Here is an 18,267-nt window from a genome sequence, read left to right as displayed (position 1 = left end):
AGACACCTACATCGTCATTTTTTTTACATGATGCATCGCCGGGCCAAAAAAAGAGAAAACACAGTGTGAGAGGTTACTATAGCAGCTATCTACATGAACATTAAGGATGGACAAATATAAACTTAAAAGTTATGCCTTAAAGGAATATTCACCACCATGTCATCCAAAATGTTGATGTCTTTCTTTGTTCAGTCGAGAAGAAATTATGTTTTTTGAGGAAAACATTGCAGGATTTTTCTCATTTTAATGGACTTTAATAGACACAAACAATTAACACTTAACTCAACACGCAACAGTTTTTTTCAACGGAGTTTCGAAGGACTATAAACAATCCCAAACGGGGCATAAGGGTCTTATCTAGCAAAAAATTGTCATTTTTGACAAGAAAAATAACAAATATACACTTTTAAAGCACAACTTCTCGTCTAGATCCGGTCCAGCGCGACCTAACGTAAATGCGTAGTGACGTAGGGAGGTCACGTGTTACATATATAAAACGCACATTTGCGGACCATTGTAAACAATAGACTGACACAAAGACATTAATTAGTATCAGTTGACATACAACAACGTAGGAACGGTCCTCTTTCTCAACACTTGTAAACACTGGGGCGGAGTTTGCGTTCGTCTTCTGTGAACTCTTGACGTCATGACGCATTGCGTGGGGTCACGCTGGCGCATCACGACCGGATCTAGACGAGAAGTTGTGCTTTAAAAGTGTATATTTGTTATTTTTCTTGTCAAAAATGACAATCGTTTTGCTAGATAAGACCCTTATGCCTCGTTTGGGATCGTTTATAGTCCTTTGAAACTCTGTTGAAAAAAACTGTTACGTGTTGAGTTAAGTGTTAATTGTTGATGTCTATTAAAGTCCATTAAAATGAGAAAAATCCTGCAATGTTTTCCTCAAAAAACATAATTTCTTCTCGACTGAACAAAGAAAGACATCAACATTTTGGATGACATGGTGGTGAGTAAATTATCTGGATTTTTCTTTTAAGAAAATTGAATATTCCTTTAAAGAGAAAAGAGAAGGCAAAGTTATTCACGAGTCAAAAACTACCCAAAACATTTCTGTTTTTCTTTATTTAAATCTACCCTTTAAAGTAAAAAAGTAAAGTAAAAATATTTGACTACCTTACAGACCTGCGCGCCACAGTTAACAGTGCCAACATGCAAGATTGGGGGGGCTTTGGCTTAAGGGGGCCCGTAATTTTTTTTGCATAAGGTCCCGGGACTGACTTGCTACGCCACTGAAATGCACTATAGTTGTAATCGCTTCTGTGTACTTGTTTTGCAGTGCTGGTGTATTGTCCTTAGGGTCTTTGTATTTTACAACCTGCATGTCTGTGTACTGACTTGGTCAGCATTGATAAGCAAGCAAGAAAGGACCAATGACCAAGAGCCATAAAACAGTCACAAAAAGCCCCCTTGAGTTTATATTCCTGACCTGGTGTTTTTATGACGCCACACTTCCTGTGAAGGTGGACTCTCATACCTCAAGTAAGTGACTAATCTAAGACAAAGATCTATATAAATGTGTTCAGATTGTGTTGGAATTCCTGTAATGACAATGCTCAGGTTTTATTTGTGTGGTTGATTTTTTTTTTCTTTTTAATCAGCTGTTAAAGAAGAGAGAAAATGGGTGTTGGGCTTTATAGGAAACCTAAAGTACTGGAACATTTACAGTAAATGTTTGAAATGTTGTTGCTGTGTGAATTATGAGCTTGGGCAAACATGTTCAAGTGGTTAAACTGAAACGTTATGAATATATTACTGTGCATCATGAAGGTCTCATGACTGTGCATCATGGTTAACTGCTGTTCTGAGTGTTTGTGTCTTTGGAGCTATTTTTTGTCCATACTGAAATATTTCAACAGTAGTGCATTACATGTGGGTGTAAGTATTTTTTACTTGAGTTGCCAGGATCTGGGTAGAAGCCATGCAGGTGCTTACAAGTGAAGTGTGGGAATGTTTTCTTTTGTCCTCTTCATGTTTTAACAAAGTGATACTTAATATACACTTAGTACGGAGAGTCTGGAGAGATGGATTAACGTTAAGCTATATGCCATTCAACACAATGGTTACAATGTTACATTTTAAGAAAGAAATATGATTATTTTATAATGGTTTGGAAATCAACATTCATCTGACATCATGCACTTTTGGCTTCTTTGTTTAACCCTACAGTAAATCTCCACAAATCCATTTTTGTAGTGTAACCTTAATGCGAAAATATCCCACTGTATCAATTGGATAGCTCATGAACCTGAGGGCATCAGTAATGCTTTTCAGCCCTTGATAAGGGTGTGTGTATATAAACACAGAGGTGCATGCCATGTGTGTTGCTTTCTCATCCAAAAGACTGAGAGTTTTCAAACAAAGCAATAAATCTGCCGAACGCTTACTCTTTCTGCAAATGAACAGATATAACAACGCGGTATTGTTCTAATGTGGGTTTGTTATTAATGTTTACAAAACATCATGCAATACTGCAAGTCCCTTTGGCTATAAACTATCAATCATGTCATTATAAATAAGGTAAAAGAACATGCTATTGGCACATTCCAGTGAAATTATTTTTTGTTCTTGCAGTCAGCCCTGATATCACAAATATTATGTTATTTATAATGAAGAATTGTATGCCCTATTGCCCTTACTAAGGTTATTAATTGTTACCATTATGATTCCTATTCAACACTTTATACTTTATATTTCTTGGGATAACTCATAAAAATTTAAAGCGATTTTATTAGTTAGCAGACTAAGATCCTAAAGTCATAACAATTTGTTCCTCTGACTTTCGGTTAAGTCCTTTAAAGCCTCTTTGTTTTGAAGCCTTCTTTTCCCTTCAGGCAAGACATAAGTGGCTGGAAAGTTTGCATTCTTCACCAAAATATTTTTTAAGAACATTTTCTCAGATTTGACATTAGCCAGGATGAATTGACTAAAGCACAAAACTTAACTGTGCAATTATATACACATGATATCATACAGTACAGTATGGATTTAATTGGATCAGGAGACTTTTACCAGCACGCTTAAAAACGCTCCAGACATGAATGAGAAACACCAAACCATCCTGCAGAGGATTAAAGCACCCATAAAAAGTTCAGGAATTTATTTGACAGTATCACCACTGATTTTTATGCGAGTGTGCATTAAAGGATGAGCCACCATTAATTTAAGGGATTTTAAGTGCTCTGCTTACTCTGGGAACATTCCTGTAATTCAATTCTAAGCCTGTCGGCACATCGGGCTTGTATAAACCTCAAAGGATCCACTAAAAATTACAACGGTGTGGTATTTACACAAGACTTGAAGATTTCACAGCTGTATATTTACTGTGACAGCTTTGAGAGACAGAATATGAGAATCGTTTTATCATATTTCATTGCAAGGTCTTATCACATTATCTTTTCTGAAGCAGACAGAAATCCATAATATTATGCCACAGCAGTGGCAAAAAAAAAAAAATCTGGGAGTAATTTCTGATTTACACATGTCAGCTGTCTGGATCATATTTAACAGTGGCAGATTTTTTTCAAATTAAAAGACTTAAATAAGCAGCTTTACTGATCTGATCTGATATTTCTATTAAAACAATTATCTAGTAAAGCTAGTTATCTCTAGCAAAACTGAGTAGCATAAAGTCTAATCCACATCAATTTAAAGTGCTCTTAAAATGCCTTCCTTCAAACTGTTCCACATCAATACAACTTGGACTTAGGGTGCACAGATTTCTATCAGTCTGATGATAACAAAATTGTATTTCAAGTAGGGATGCACCAATATATTGGCCAATAATTGGTATCGGCAGATATAAGATAAAAACATCCGCTACTGAATTTTGGACGATTGTTTAAAAGCAGCCTACACTGTAAAAAAATCTTTAAAAAACAGTAAAATTACGGCAGCTGGGATGCCAGAAAAATATCGTAAAATAACGGGCACAATAAATTACAGAAATTTTCCGTGATACACAAATACATATTTTTTCCGTAATTTTACATTAACACTGTTAAAAATAAAAAAACAATAAAAATTCAGCATCTAGGGTGCCGGAAAAATACTGTAAAATAACGGGCACAATAAATTACAGAAATTGTCCATGATAGAAAAATACAGATTTTTTCCCCCGTAATTTTACATTAACACTGTTAAAAATCCATAAAAAAATAAAATTCCAGCGGCTGGGGTGCTGGATAAATACTGTAAAATAACAGGCACAATAATTACAGAATTTTTTCATGATACAAAAATGCATTTTTGCTGTAATTTTAGGATTAGGGCAGATTATATGCTGGCAAATAAAAGGGGTGGAAAAACATCATAACTCATGGTATTATGTTGAATTTAGTCAATGACAACAGAATTACATTGTATGCTCTGTACTTTCTAGAATTTCATAACATACTGTAATAATTTGAAACAAAGAGTAAAAAGCAAAATTATCGGTATCTATTGAGATGGTTATGTCATTCTAGAGAATCAAATATCGGTATCAGCACAGGAATTTTATAGCAAGATGTCATCCCAAGTAATCAAAAATGTAATACCGGTACAGAAATAGTGTATTGAAATGTCATTTCAAATAAACAAATATCAGTATCGGCATGGGGGGGTGTTATATCAGTAGATGTTGCACAGAATTGTATTTTATCCACAGAAATGTGCCACCATAAATAATCAAATATCGGTATTGGCCCAGAAATTTTGTATTGGGATGTAATTTCAAGTAAACAAATATTGGTTTCGGCACAGGGGTGGGGGGTGTATTATACCTTTATTTTTAAAAGTGCGATTTAAAAGTTTGCTACAAATATAGGTCATTGTTTTGTTTTGGGCACTGTTTTTGGTAGCAAACATACTGTTCAGATGTATTTGATTGCTTTATTTGTCTGTTACATGGGTTCTTATCTAGAATAAGCTTTTATGTAAACTATTCTGTGTGCCACAAGTCAAATTTGTTGTTTTACAAGTAAACGTATTAATGTTTAAAATATAATTTTGTCAGTTTGCAAAACATTGAAGATCATCTGAAATGTCTTTCAGAAGAGGTTGCATGAATTGGAGTCTTTACAGTAACAAAGCAGATGACTCTGCAGCCCCTTAATGACAATCAAGCGGATTTATACCTTTAGTAGATTTATAGTATGGATCTCTGCTGTCAGATCAAAAAAAAATCTATATGTAATTTTCTCCTGTTGATATATACAGGAGCTACATGTAATTTGTTTTGTTGAGGCTCTTGGCTTTGCAAAGGTTATGGGGATGGGGTGTGTTTAAGGGGGCGGGCCTGAGTGTGTTTGTGTGAATGGTAATTACTTGGGCTAGACTGGCTTGACACCACACTGTTGACTTCACACAATGGCTAGAGGCTCCACCCCCAAACTGCACCTGCTGTCCAATCAAAAGCGGGGGTTTTCTGGAGGTTGGGGTCGGTGATTTCTGTGCTGTTGTTGTACGAGAGAACTGCACTGGAAAATGTCTGCTATAAGCTTTTTCTGTCCTTTTTCTTTAAAAGTCTCAGTGAGAACATGGTTATCTTAGCACATTGACGCAGGTTATCTATCTGTAAATGTGTAAATGCTTCATATTTCACAGACAGAAGGTAAGTCTTTGTTTTTTTTATATATTCTGAATTTCAAATTTATAACAGATTGTGAAACATGTGTGTTTACCATCTTCTCTCTGAATATTATTTTTTGGGTACATTTGTTTTTTAAATTATTGTATTAATTGATTTTGATTGTATTTCTATACAGTATGTTTAGGCAGGTTTTTATTATACTTATAGGCTTTTTTCAACAAATGTTAAAGAAGTATCAACAGGCAGCATGCACTATAACAGGAAAAACATCTAAGGGGTTAGGATCTTACACATTTGTTTTATAAGAAATGAATCTTTCAGAAGTGTAGGTCAATTTTGTTGCTTCACAGCTCATTGAAGCAAAGGAAAGGCCTCTCTTCTGGTTCTTAAACCAGTCAGACGTCAACTGGGCTCTCTGTAGCTCATTTACACTGAATTCATTTCACTAAAACCCAATTATTTAATGCATGCATTTAAATGCCAAACTGGAAAAGACTACAAATCTCTGAAACAAACTGTATGTGGGGATGGATATAACTACTATACCAATTTTACGCTCTTCACTCTTAATGAACTGCTTTTAAGTCCCTACATGTCCGTGAGCTGGTATATGACCTGAGAGCACTTGTGTTAGGAGCTGAAAAGACTTCAAACTACAGGAGGCTGTGTGTGTTCTAACCTTCGGGTCAGTGTAGCTCATTGCTGTTGTGGTGTCAGTCATTATATATGTGTGATCTCTAGAGACCCTCAGACACAGCGTGTCACTGCCACAAGATTAATGACATTCATCTGTTTGCTCAAAACCACATGCTCTGATCTGAGATGGAGTATTTATATCCTGTTGAGAACTGTTAGATCCATTCTTGTCTTTTTTTAAATCATTTGACCAGATTGAAAGTTGAATATGTTAGCATATTTAATAAAGCAAGCACCTTTCTGTTCCATTTTGCGTGTTTTACCTTTTCCATATGTGTTTATTCGTCGAGAAAATGAGAAATTCTAAAAGCTTGAGAACAAAATGCATCTAAATCAAAATTCCAAAAAGATGAAAAATGATTGTCAATAGTAAATAAATATTGACTGAAACAGATCATTGATTGAAGCAGAAGATGTAAAAGTGCTTTGAGAATGATTAATCTCTAGGTCACTATGCATTACTGCTCCCTAAAATGCCAGAGGCAGGTGAGAGAGGGTTTTTAGTGCAAGACATTTCAACTATGTGTATTGCATGGACGTCAGCAAAGCATGTTGATTCAGTCCATAGAGATCAGTTATAAGACTTGGACTACTATATTATTTATACTTTGCTAATACTTAAAAATGTATAGAAAAATACATATTATTGACTTTTTGCATTAAAGAGCACCTATTTCATTACTAAAAACAACGTTATTTTGTGTATTTGGTATAATAAAATGTGTTTGCATGATTTATGGTAAAAAAACATATTATTTTCCACATACCGTACACTTTTGTAGCTCCAGATTTCACTCTCTTCCTGAAACACACGGATTTGAAAAACTCTGTGTCCGTGATTGGCCAGCTAATCTGTACGTTGTGATTGGCCTAAATACCTCTGATGTCAGCCGGAAACGTGACACTTTGGTTGCAAAGATTTGGTTGCTAACATGAGTTAACTTACAGGCTGTGAGTCCGAAGCGGGAGGAATTATGATAATGTTGTCTTATCTACATCACCAATCCCAAGAAGTAAACTGTTCCCTACGATCCGTGTGTTTGTTGTAGTCTAAGAAAAGAGATTTACGTTGTTAATGATATCTCGTGTCATTGTTTACTTTGGGGTTTTTACCTTTTGCATATCGTTAAGTTAACATGTACTAATACACGCTTACACACCAATGGAAATTTAAAACCGTGAATCGGACAATAGGTGCTCTTTAAAGTGATTAAATATCAATTTAATCCAGTCTTTGTTATTAAAATGCATAGCTTGTGGTGTTATTGTATTTTGACAGGTAACAATTACTGAATTAAGAGACGCCATGTCATTGAACAATTGCAGGAAGTCTTACATTTATCTTATCTCTAACTGTTTATTTGTAGGTGTTGCTATCAGTCCTTTAAAATGGCAACATATCTGGCCTTAGTCACTGTTCTTATCCAGCTTCTAGTTGATAAGGTGACGAGTGACAACATCGACTTTTACAATCTCATGCCTGCCGTAGAAGGTAAGTTTATGTTATTCATTCAAAAAAATAATGAATCCGAATTTTATTTTAATATACAGTACCGTGCAAAAGTCTTAGGCCACCATGCTACCATTAGATTTGTTGTTTTTGCAATTGTGTAATCATATGTCATTATTTCTCAGTCTCTTTAATAGAATACAACCAGAAAATACAGGAAATGTGTATGTAGTATTAAAAACAGTAGAAAAGTATAAGCTGAAGTGTCAAGTATTTAGGGTAAACTCCTCTTCCACTTGAGCAATAGCAGGCAGCTGCAGGATCTCTTAAAACTAAATGAAATTAAATCCTAATTTATAATTCTAATCGAATGACTTCAAGACTTCAGTCTCTTCAAAAAAGCTCAAGATGTGTTTCATGCCAAGAGAGGTCACAATAAATACTGACTAATGCCTGAAGAAGACATTTAGTCCTGAAAATTGTTTTGTTTTTAATTTTGGGTACATATTTCCTGTATTTTCTGTTTGTATCTTAAAAAAGAGTGAAAAATAAATATGAATGGACATTAAAACTTTGCTAAAACAACAAAGCTGGTGATGGTGGCCTAAGACTTTTGCACAGTACTGTATATTAGCCAATGATCTATCAAGCAGAATGCAGTTTAATGTACAAATGTATAAATAGTGTTTATGTTCACAGGAACCCCTTATCCCAAGAGTTTCAAGTGCTTCACATGTAAACAAGCCACAGACAACTACAGCTGTAATCGCTGGGCAGAGGATGTGTGGTGCCCTCAAAGTAAGTCTGTATCTTTATTACAAACACAAAACATATCTTTAGAAAAAAGCAGTAACGGTTACCAGAATGTCAAACCAGTTGTCACTGTTTTTCCTTGCTATAATAGATCATGTGAAATTCATATTGAAATTTAAGCTTTTTATGAAATAGCAGGTGGAAATAAACAGTTTAGCTTCTTTATATTACTAACTCAATATGCTGGTGTATATCCTAATAATCTGTTCCTGGGAATCTGTAGATACCCAGTACTGTATGACAATACATCATTTTAACCATAATGGGAAGACAAAGTCTGTTACCAAAAGATGTGCAGTGCATGAAGAATGCCGATCATCAGGCTGTAAACATCATAAAAATCCACATCACATGGTGAGTATTCACATTTACAACACTACTGCACTCCTGAGATCAGTGCACACTATGATTTTACCAGCTGAGATACATTTTCTTGATTTTTTTGCAAAAACATGTATGTGTGATGCTCAAGCAGTCTACAGCAGTACAACTTTAAATGTAAAACAGAATTAAGAAAAACAATAATTTACAAAGTTTTGATATCAGTGGCAGACGGTGATTTCTTTTTTTTAGGGCGCATGATGCGAAGTTCATTACAACATGTATGTAGCCCGTCATGTGTGTGGTTCGTAATTTCAAAATATGTGTTGGGTGCATCGAGTGAACCTATGTGCATCACATGTCAAATAAGTGCCTGCTGCAGATGCATCTAAAGGATTTATGATAAAAGAGACGTTCGCGTCTGCCAGATACTCACATCATCTCATGCATAATAAGAGTTTACTGTTAAGGGAGTGTCTTGCGTGTATTTTGTGAACGTGAGCGTCTCTTTTATCATAAACGGTTTTGACGCGTGTGCAGCAGGCACTTATTGTGACAAAACACGTGATGCACATGGTTGCAACAAACACATATTTTGAAAACACGAGCAACACACATGACACTCTGAACACATATTTTGAATTTGCGCCCCTCGGAAGAGCAGTCACGAGCCGCCATGGTCAAATGTATTGTCACAGTGTAATTTCCTGCATTTGTATTTTTTCTGTCTTGCAGGAGTGTGTGTCTTGCTGTGAAGGGATGGTTTGTAACGTAGAGTTGCCTACCAATCACACTAATGCAGTGTTTGCTCAGAGACGAACCCACAGCTCAGCAGCATCAACTTTCAGGACCTGGAATTCTGTTTTCCTGCTTATAACAGCTTTGACTGGACTATTACCATTGTGATCCTAAATCAAAACAACCTGTACTGTGATAAACAGTACTAGAAATTAATGACTCATCACCACGGAGACGGCATCCACGATGAAATACTATTGCATGCTGACTGATGAATGTTTTCATTACATCATACCCAACAGTTGTTCAGCATCCAAAGCCTTCAAAGGAAATGGAAAATGTGATGTGATATAGCTGCATAATGCATTGTCCAGTCAGATCCGAACGAACAAGATCTGTTAATGCATTTCAAGTGCAGCTTGTGCTTACTAATGATGCTCTAAACAGGACAGGAAAACAGACGTAGTGTTAAGCAGCAAAGGCAGTGGATGTTAATAGTGATGCCTCACTGGATTTGTATTGACCAAACTTAGGCTGTAACTGAGCAATGAGAGTCTCTGTGCGAGGAGGACGGACTCGCTCGATGGCTCTGATCCCAGATTCTGTCAAACAAACCAAGCACAGCAAAAAGAATATGAGGAACGTATTGTTCCTTTTAAACAATGTGGAAGACTTAAAGAGATCTTGATCGCAGAGATACATCACTTGTTTAAAAGCATGGGCCAGGATAAATCACAAAAAAGCACTAATGAATGAATTAAGTATTTATGATATAGGCCGTTGTGGTTTGCCTATAGCCACTGAGTTTATTCCTTGGCATTTTATTTTCCCAAAGAAATAATAAAATACTGTGCCTAATTATACATGTGAATTCAAGAACAAAATGAAATATAATTTAAATACAATTATGTTTTATAAACATCCAATACACATGCATGCATTTCACTGGACGCATTGCAAATTGCAATCTACACTTAGGTTAGCCAAATTAAATTTTGTTTTAACAGAATCAGTGCTTCTAAATATTATAAATGAAATGAACTTAAACTGCAGATTTGTTTCTTGCTTAGAAAAACTTGACAGTAAGGTTGACCCCTTCGCATGCTGGATTGACGTGAGTTAATATGACAAATAGTCTTGTTTACCTTCACTGGGTTGTAGCTCTGAGGCTTGTCAGAGATTGTAAATGATTCCTCATCTCTTTAATCTATAACATACCGCTGTGCTTTTCGTGTGTGACCAGCGGGGCTCTCTGCACATTTAACATAAAGCTTTTAAAAAACTTCTCTCCTTGCTGATCGGAAAACAGTTTTGTGTTTTTATATGAGACAGTCTGGGTTTGAATTAAAAGGAGGGAGCTGAACCACAATCAGTACAAAAGAGCAACTCCACCCCCAGAGCCCAGAGCACAATGAACAGATTCCCAAGAGGATCACGGTGTGGGACACAAAGCCATGGATCATTTATATTATTGCTGTCTGGAATAATGAGGAGTTTTTTTCCAGACTGAACATGACATATTACTTCAATATTTTGGTCTTGGGAATGGTTTTCTCTGTTCTTAAGCTTCTTCGCCTAGAAAGAGAAAATGTGTGCTCTGTGTATTGCTTTAAATCGAATCACAGGTTTAATAGGTTTGTGTGAGGGTGAGGTGCAGAGGAAGGTTTAGAGATGGGCAATAGATGCACCTTTAAAGGGATAGTTCACTTTAAAATGAAAATTCTCCTCATGTTGTTTTAAACCTGTATGCATTTCTTATTTCTGATGAACACAAAAGAAGATATTTTGAGAAATGATGGTTAACACACAGCAGTAAGTGACCATAGACTTCCATAGTAGGAAAAAATATATAATGGAATTTAATGGGTACTGTCTGCTGTGTGCTAGCCATCATTTATCAAAATATTTTCTTCATCATTTATCACAATACTTACAAAATATTTTTTTCCTACTATGGAGGTCGGTGGTCGCTTGCTGCTGTGTGTTTGCCATCATTTTTCAAAATATCTTATTTTATGTTCATCAGAAAAAAAATAATTCGTGCAGGTTTGGAACAACATGAGGATGAATAAATGATGACAGAATTTTCATTTTAAAATGCACCATTTGGGGAGGTTTATCGGACAGGGCTTAAGATAGTCCTAGACTAAAATGCTTTTTTAAACTTAAAATATTTCAGTACCATTGTTTTGTTTCAAGATTCACACCCGTAATGTTTTGTAAGGTTTGTTTAAACGACTTAATTTCCTAATTTAACTAAGGCCTAGTCCTTTTAAAAGTCATTTTAAAATCTAAACCTTGTCCAGGAAACTGCCCCTATAAGTTCTACTACATTTACTTACTGTATATGTTTTAGCAATTTTACTAAGTTCATTTAAATTGGATATGCAGGCTTTTTGAACCTGGAACTGCTCATGTCAAAAGAAAATCATATTACAATATTATCAATATGGCAATCTTTTTATTTATTGAATTTATTGATGACTGCTGTTAGGAAATATTTCTAGCAGAATGAGAGGGGTCCCGCGCACTATCTGCTCGCAAATGAAAACAAGAGGTTTTATTGCAACGTTTCGATCATTCAATCTTTTTCAGGCATCAATGATTGAAACGTTGAAATAAAACATCTTGACTTGTGTTCATTTGCGAGTGGATGGTGTCCGGGACTTTTCTTATTTTGCTGATATCAGGATCACATTGTCCTGCTTACAGACGTACCTATCACACACAGGTGTGCGACGTTGTTGTGATTGAGGAAATATTTCTAGGAAAAAGACAAATGTGATCCGGTCTGTGATATCCAGCCTAAGTCTCATAATCTAAATTTGAGATTTAAAGCATCAGTGTAGTCATAATAGCCTTAAAACATTGATATCAATCTTTGGCCTTAGTCAGTAAATATTAAAGATATCATGCTTTTATTTTCACAGAATGTTCTTTACATAATGTAAGATTATTTTATGTTGAAAATGACACAAAATTTGACTTTAGCTGGGTTGTCACAGACTGGGTCTCACATACAATCTTAGTATAAAAAACAGAAAATCTACATTTAAACACATTTTACTGTATATTTTGTGTGTTTCTGTTTAGATTATTGTTCAGGTTGCCATAGGGAAAACTGCTTATAACAAAGTCTTTACAACATAACGGTCTGTTTGTGTGTCCTGCTCTGCTCACTGTCTCGCCGTGTGTGCTGTTTGCACTGGCTGCTGTCTCTCTTTGTTCTCGTTTTATTAGGCGTGGAGTTGGAGTCTGTCACTTCCAGCCTTTGGAGAGTCATTTATCTCCCATTGAGAAAAACAGTATCAGTGTGGCAGCCCTCATCTACAATTCCTGCATCCTAGTATTCAGAAACCACTCTGCCTCTACAAAGAGGCACAAAGCTTATTTTTCTGACCATTACGAATGGATTAAACTGCAGGCAAGTCAGTCATCTGAAAGACAGCATGATAAAGTATAATATTATTCAGTAAAATAATATACGGATCCAATGTTTGAGACCACAGTGAATAAATCTGGGGAATCTAATTTAATTCTGGAAATAAACTTAATATTTTAAAATTAAATTTGAACATGTAATATTAATAAAGTATTTTTACTCATGGTCTTCTGGACCCCACTGTATAATGAAGATGGAAAATGAAGAAAATTATGAAGAAACGATGGAATGGACAGCACCAGTGTGCTCACGGACACAAAAGCGATTCCCGTCCCTGAGGTCCTTTGCCAATCCCGCTCCCCTATCTCCACCCAACACATTCCTGTCTATGCTCCACTATACTGTCTAAATAAAGGCCCAAAAAAAACATAACTAAAAAAAAAGATGATTATGATTGTTATACAGTATTGTCTCCACAATAAAACATCATTGTACATTTAAATATCATACATTAACACACATTTAACCTATACTGTATATGCATTGGAAAGTCCTCACTCATCCTAAATGTGTATTTTTTAAGTTTTTTTTTTACATGATTCAATTATTGTTTGATTTAGTTACGCATTCGGTCATAGGAATGATCACAAAGGTTAACGTTATAAAAGTAGTACAAAAGCATCATTCATTAACCAAATGTCATTTGCTTTTTTTAAACAATGAACAACTTATATTCCTGCTCTTGATTTTTATGGTGGCGCCATGTAAATGTGCATTTCATTGAAGTCTGGTGATTGATTATGTCATTTAGGCATTTTCAATAAATAGGCTCTTCCTGTTTCGGAAGTGACTTGTGCATATGATCCCAGCGAATGAAAAATAACACATCAATATTACTCTGTTTGAAGAATATGAACATAGTAATATTTTTTGTAAATTAGAATAGAGTTTATTTCGAATTTATGCAAAAAAACAACATTAAAAAAGGATACAAATCACACAAAATGTAAAATAATAATAAATAACAATAATTTCCCCAAAGATGTTTTTTTTTATATAACTATAGTCAATGTGCTTTGCATATTCGAAAAGGCAGAAATTAAGGATGACTTATGTTATGCATGTTATAAATCAGTCTTGGTATAAATCAGTGAGCATATGAAGAGTTTCGTTGCAAAACAAGATAAATCTATTTTTAACATTTTTGTCATAACATGTCTATTATTATGTTATCATGTTATTATTTTGTTTTATGGTGCAACTTAGCTGTATTTTTTTAAGTTATGAGGGTTTAAATCAAAACAAACCAACTGCAGTTTAATTGATATTAATTGGAATGCACAACCAAAAAACGAGATTTCAGAAAAATTAAAAAAACTGAGTTATCTCATTTTGCAACGAAACTCTTCATTATTGTACTATTAGGAGATTTAAACTATTAGCTTTTCTTTTTAAAAGAAGTGATTACCCAATGAATATACCAACATGATCTCATGGGAAGTCGTGTTATAGTCACATATTTTTATTAATTTATTCGTGTCCATGGCACGAAATTCAACTTTTTTGTTCCTTGAGCCCGAATGTCTTTTACGTGTCACTCACACAAATTTCTATAAATATTTTTTCGTGTCCGTGGCACGATTTTCTTTTTCGTGTCATTTTATGTAATCTTTTCTCTTTTTGTTCCCTATTTTTAAATTTGGGGTTAGATTTGGGGTTTGAGTTAGGATGTACTTTTATGTATTGGCAAATACCCTTCTAGACAAGCCTTGTTTTCTGCTGTAATCCCAACATAGCATTGGCAGCATTTGATCATTGGATCTGGTTTGTCCTATTATCCAAATGCATCACCCTGGCTGCATTTTCTAATTGTGTTAATGCTCTGCACCCACCAGCGGGGCTTAACATTCCTATGCACGGGCAGAGTTCAATGCACTAATTGGCAGCAGGCAGTGTTTTCAGGGAGATTTGGTTTTCCATTAGGATCTGACCTCTCAGAAACCTGGATAAGTAGATCCAGGTCTCACGCACACCCATGTCCCCTTTATGACACTTAGTCAAGGAAGCATAAAAACACCAGTGATTTCTGATGGAATGCAGAGCGGTGGCTTACATTGCTGTTTATGGATCAGACTTTATCAAATAGGGGTATTTAGTAATGTGGATGTACAATAGTGGCCAAATTTATGTCTGGAGTGGGATTTAAAAGGCAAACCCGATTGTATTAAGAATTCTGGATTTTATTCGATCAGTAAACTAGAAACTGTGATGCTTCATATGCACACTCCAATCTAGTCAATTTAAAAAGGCGAACATTTCGACATATCTAGATAAAGCTACATTATAAGGTATAACACCAGACTCCTTGTGTTATTAGAAACAGACCCTTTTGTAGGATCAAGCTTATTCTGCAGTGGTGACATTCAGCTGACAGAGGAAAAACAGGTGTATGTGCTGATCCTGTGATCTTTAAGCACATGTGAAGAGCAGTTTCTGTGAAGTCTAAAGTCTTGCTGAGATCTTAAACCCCCTGTGTTGCCACCAAACCTTAGGCCTGATGGAAAGTGCACATTTAGCCTCTCTTGACCCTCTCCCAAAAACGGTTTAAGGGGATGAAAACTGAAATTTTGATCAATTGTGGATTCAGACATTGTGCTTGCTATAATATAATGTATGCGTCATGTTCATGTAGCTCAGCTGGTAAAGCATTACATTAGTAATGCAAAAGGTCATGGGTTCAGTCGCAGGCACTGCTAAAATGTTTAATTTAAATGCACTCTAAAAAGCATTATTGAATAAAAGTGTCTGCCAAATGCATAATGTTTCACTGTATTAAGCATAAGGTCCTAAAATCAAAATGACCTAATATTTTGAGGTATGCTTGTTGATAAAAGCATAGAAAAGAAACTGGCAAAGGATGTTAGATATAGAAATGAGGAAATAAATAATAGCTTCTAGCTATTATTGCAGTTCATTTCGGTCTTAAATCATCTTTTGCAGATGGTCATGAGCTTTTGTGCCATTGAGCAGAAATGATTGACATCAGTCTTTGAAGAGACTGTCGCTGATTGAACAGTGCCTGGGGCTGTCATAGGTTCACCACTGTCCCTCTGGTGTATACCATCAAAGCCACATCCTTCAGTTTAAGATGATCATGCATGCCAACCAACTTGAAGGAAACCCTGGTGACAGGTAAGAGGACATACCAGGTGTGTTAATAGCCTCTGGTGGTAAATAACATAACATAGGTGAGAGGAAGAATGAGTTGTGTTGAGCTGTCAAGTCATCAATGTGCACATGGAGAAACTGAATGTTTTGTCTAAGTTGTCTAAAGTTTTTTTGGGTCTGGGATGGTTCTGTTTATAATCTTTGAACGAATGGAAGAGGTTTTCATGTATAAGAACCTCAGAATGAGATCTTAGTTACAAACATCACCACACCACTGCCTGGACACAAATATAACTAAGGTGCTCTTATAGAGAGCGTGTGGATATAAAATGACTGCCGGTGTTAGGTAGAAATGTCAATGGCGGTTTAGTCTGTTTCTTATCTTCACCTCTGTGTTTATACTATAGCAGCTCTATTTTAAAAGGACCCTTAGTTATAAAGTGGACCTCTTTGTGGTTTGGTTTGGTATGGTTTGGTTTGGTTTATTTGCACAAATATAAAATATATACAACAAAAAAATTACAATCCAAATACTTTTTTAAACAGAAAGGTTCATTGGATGTTAAAGGTTCTTTGTGGAACCATTTAGCCTCATATTTCATGGTTAAGTTCCTTGGCATCATAAAGTACCTTTATTTTCAACAGTGTGACACTTTGCATTAGAGCAGAACGTTATATAAGCACAAGTTAATTTTATGTTATTACCGTTTCAAACATTGACATTTGCTGGAAAGAGATTAAATACAGTTATGTTTGCTCAAAATAATAAAAATATCAAAAGTCATTTAATTCACTTCATACATATCATATTTCACATGAAGGTACGGTGTTTATTAATGTGACATGCTCCTCATGCACACACATTTCATAAAGTTCATGCCAACAGATACTGTATAAAGGCATGCAAGGAAAACAGATAAGCTGTTTCAGTCTCTGAATGGATCTTTGTATCTTTTAATGGCCTTTCACTAATATTAGCCCTCAGACACTGAGACAGCCCTGTCATGTGCTCAGTTTCAATACATAATCTAATCTGCTACATTGTTGGCACTGAATATTGCACTTTGAAAGCATCACCTGAGACTGCTTTTATATCTGCCCAAATTTATTCTGTTCCTCTATTGTCTTTCTAAGTCTCTATGTCTCTGCTATTCGCTGTTCATTTTAACCTGTAGTAAAATTACCCTTATCTTGTGGCTCTGCATACCAGGGAGACGCTGCACCTCCATTACATGAAATCTGAGCCTTCAGGAGGAGGTTGTAATTATGGCTGAACGGCTGATTTTAGATTTCAACTTCAAGCGGAATTCAGTCATGCACGAAATTTGTACATGGTGCTGATGTCCATTTTTACATCATGAGGGTCGGCTATGACAGTCTGTTTCAGATGTTTCACTTGTGCACTTGGTGGACTTTATCTCAGTCTGTCAGACAGGAAATTCATCTGAATGAGCGAAAAGTTCATGTAGTTCTTTTACAGTAGTGTGAATCACCCAGTCTGAGTAAAAAGCATGTGTTTTTACAGAGGGATCTGATTGATTGTTTGTCTATTTATTAAGCTATCCATGCAGATAACTGCTTTTACATATAACTTACTTTAAGTTAAAGTAAAACAAAACCTTATGTTGATATGATTTTCTTTTTACAGTGTATCCTATTCAGGCTGTAAAATTTACTCAGCAAACCCCAAACAACAGTAAAGTTTGGCTTTAGTTATTTAAAGGTGCAGTGTGTACATTTTAGCAGCACCTAGTGGTAAGGTTATGAATTGCAACCAACGGCTCAGTCCACTGCTCACCCCTCGCTTTTAAAAACACATAGAGAAGCTACGGTAGCCGCCACCGGACAAACATGCCATCATCGGAGACAACTTAGTAAAAACACTTTGTCCCCTAAGGGCTTCTGTAGAAACATGGCGGCACAAAATGACGACTTCCATGTAAGGGGACCCTAGATGTATGTAGATAAAAACATTTCATTCTAAGGTAATAAACACATAACGATTTTTAATGAAAGGTCATTTTACACCCCTGATAATATAGTTTTGTATATGATTTTGCATTTCTGTTAAAGCAACACTATGTAGTTTCCATGTAAAAATGACTT

At 35.6% G+C, this 18,267-nt stretch overlaps 1 protein-coding gene across 1 annotated transcript; it reads left to right on the top strand.

Annotated features, from left to right (window-relative positions):
- Nucleotides 1–5,449: 5,449 nt before the first annotated feature.
- lypd6b (LY6/PLAUR domain containing 6B) lies at nt 5,450–10,663 on the top strand. The gene is made up of 5 exons (XM_055215643.2): nt 5,450–5,614; nt 7,657–7,781; nt 8,439–8,537; nt 8,776–8,906; nt 9,609–10,663. Exons 2-5 carry the CDS (start codon nt 7,679–7,681, stop codon nt 9,777–9,779), a joined length of 504 nt encoding a protein of 167 aa, XP_055071618.1. The 5' UTR covers nt 5,450–5,614; nt 7,657–7,678; the 3' UTR covers nt 9,780–10,663.
- The last annotated feature ends 7,604 nt before the right edge of the window (nt 10,664–18,267 follow it).

This window comes from Misgurnus anguillicaudatus, chromosome 17 (genome assembly GCF_027580225.2).
Source record: "Misgurnus anguillicaudatus chromosome 17, ASM2758022v2, whole genome shotgun sequence".
Taxonomy (NCBI): Eukaryota; Metazoa; Chordata; class Actinopteri; order Cypriniformes; family Cobitidae; genus Misgurnus; species Misgurnus anguillicaudatus.
Note: the sequence above shows the minus strand (reverse complement) of the source record. Positions and strands in the feature narration are given on the sequence as shown.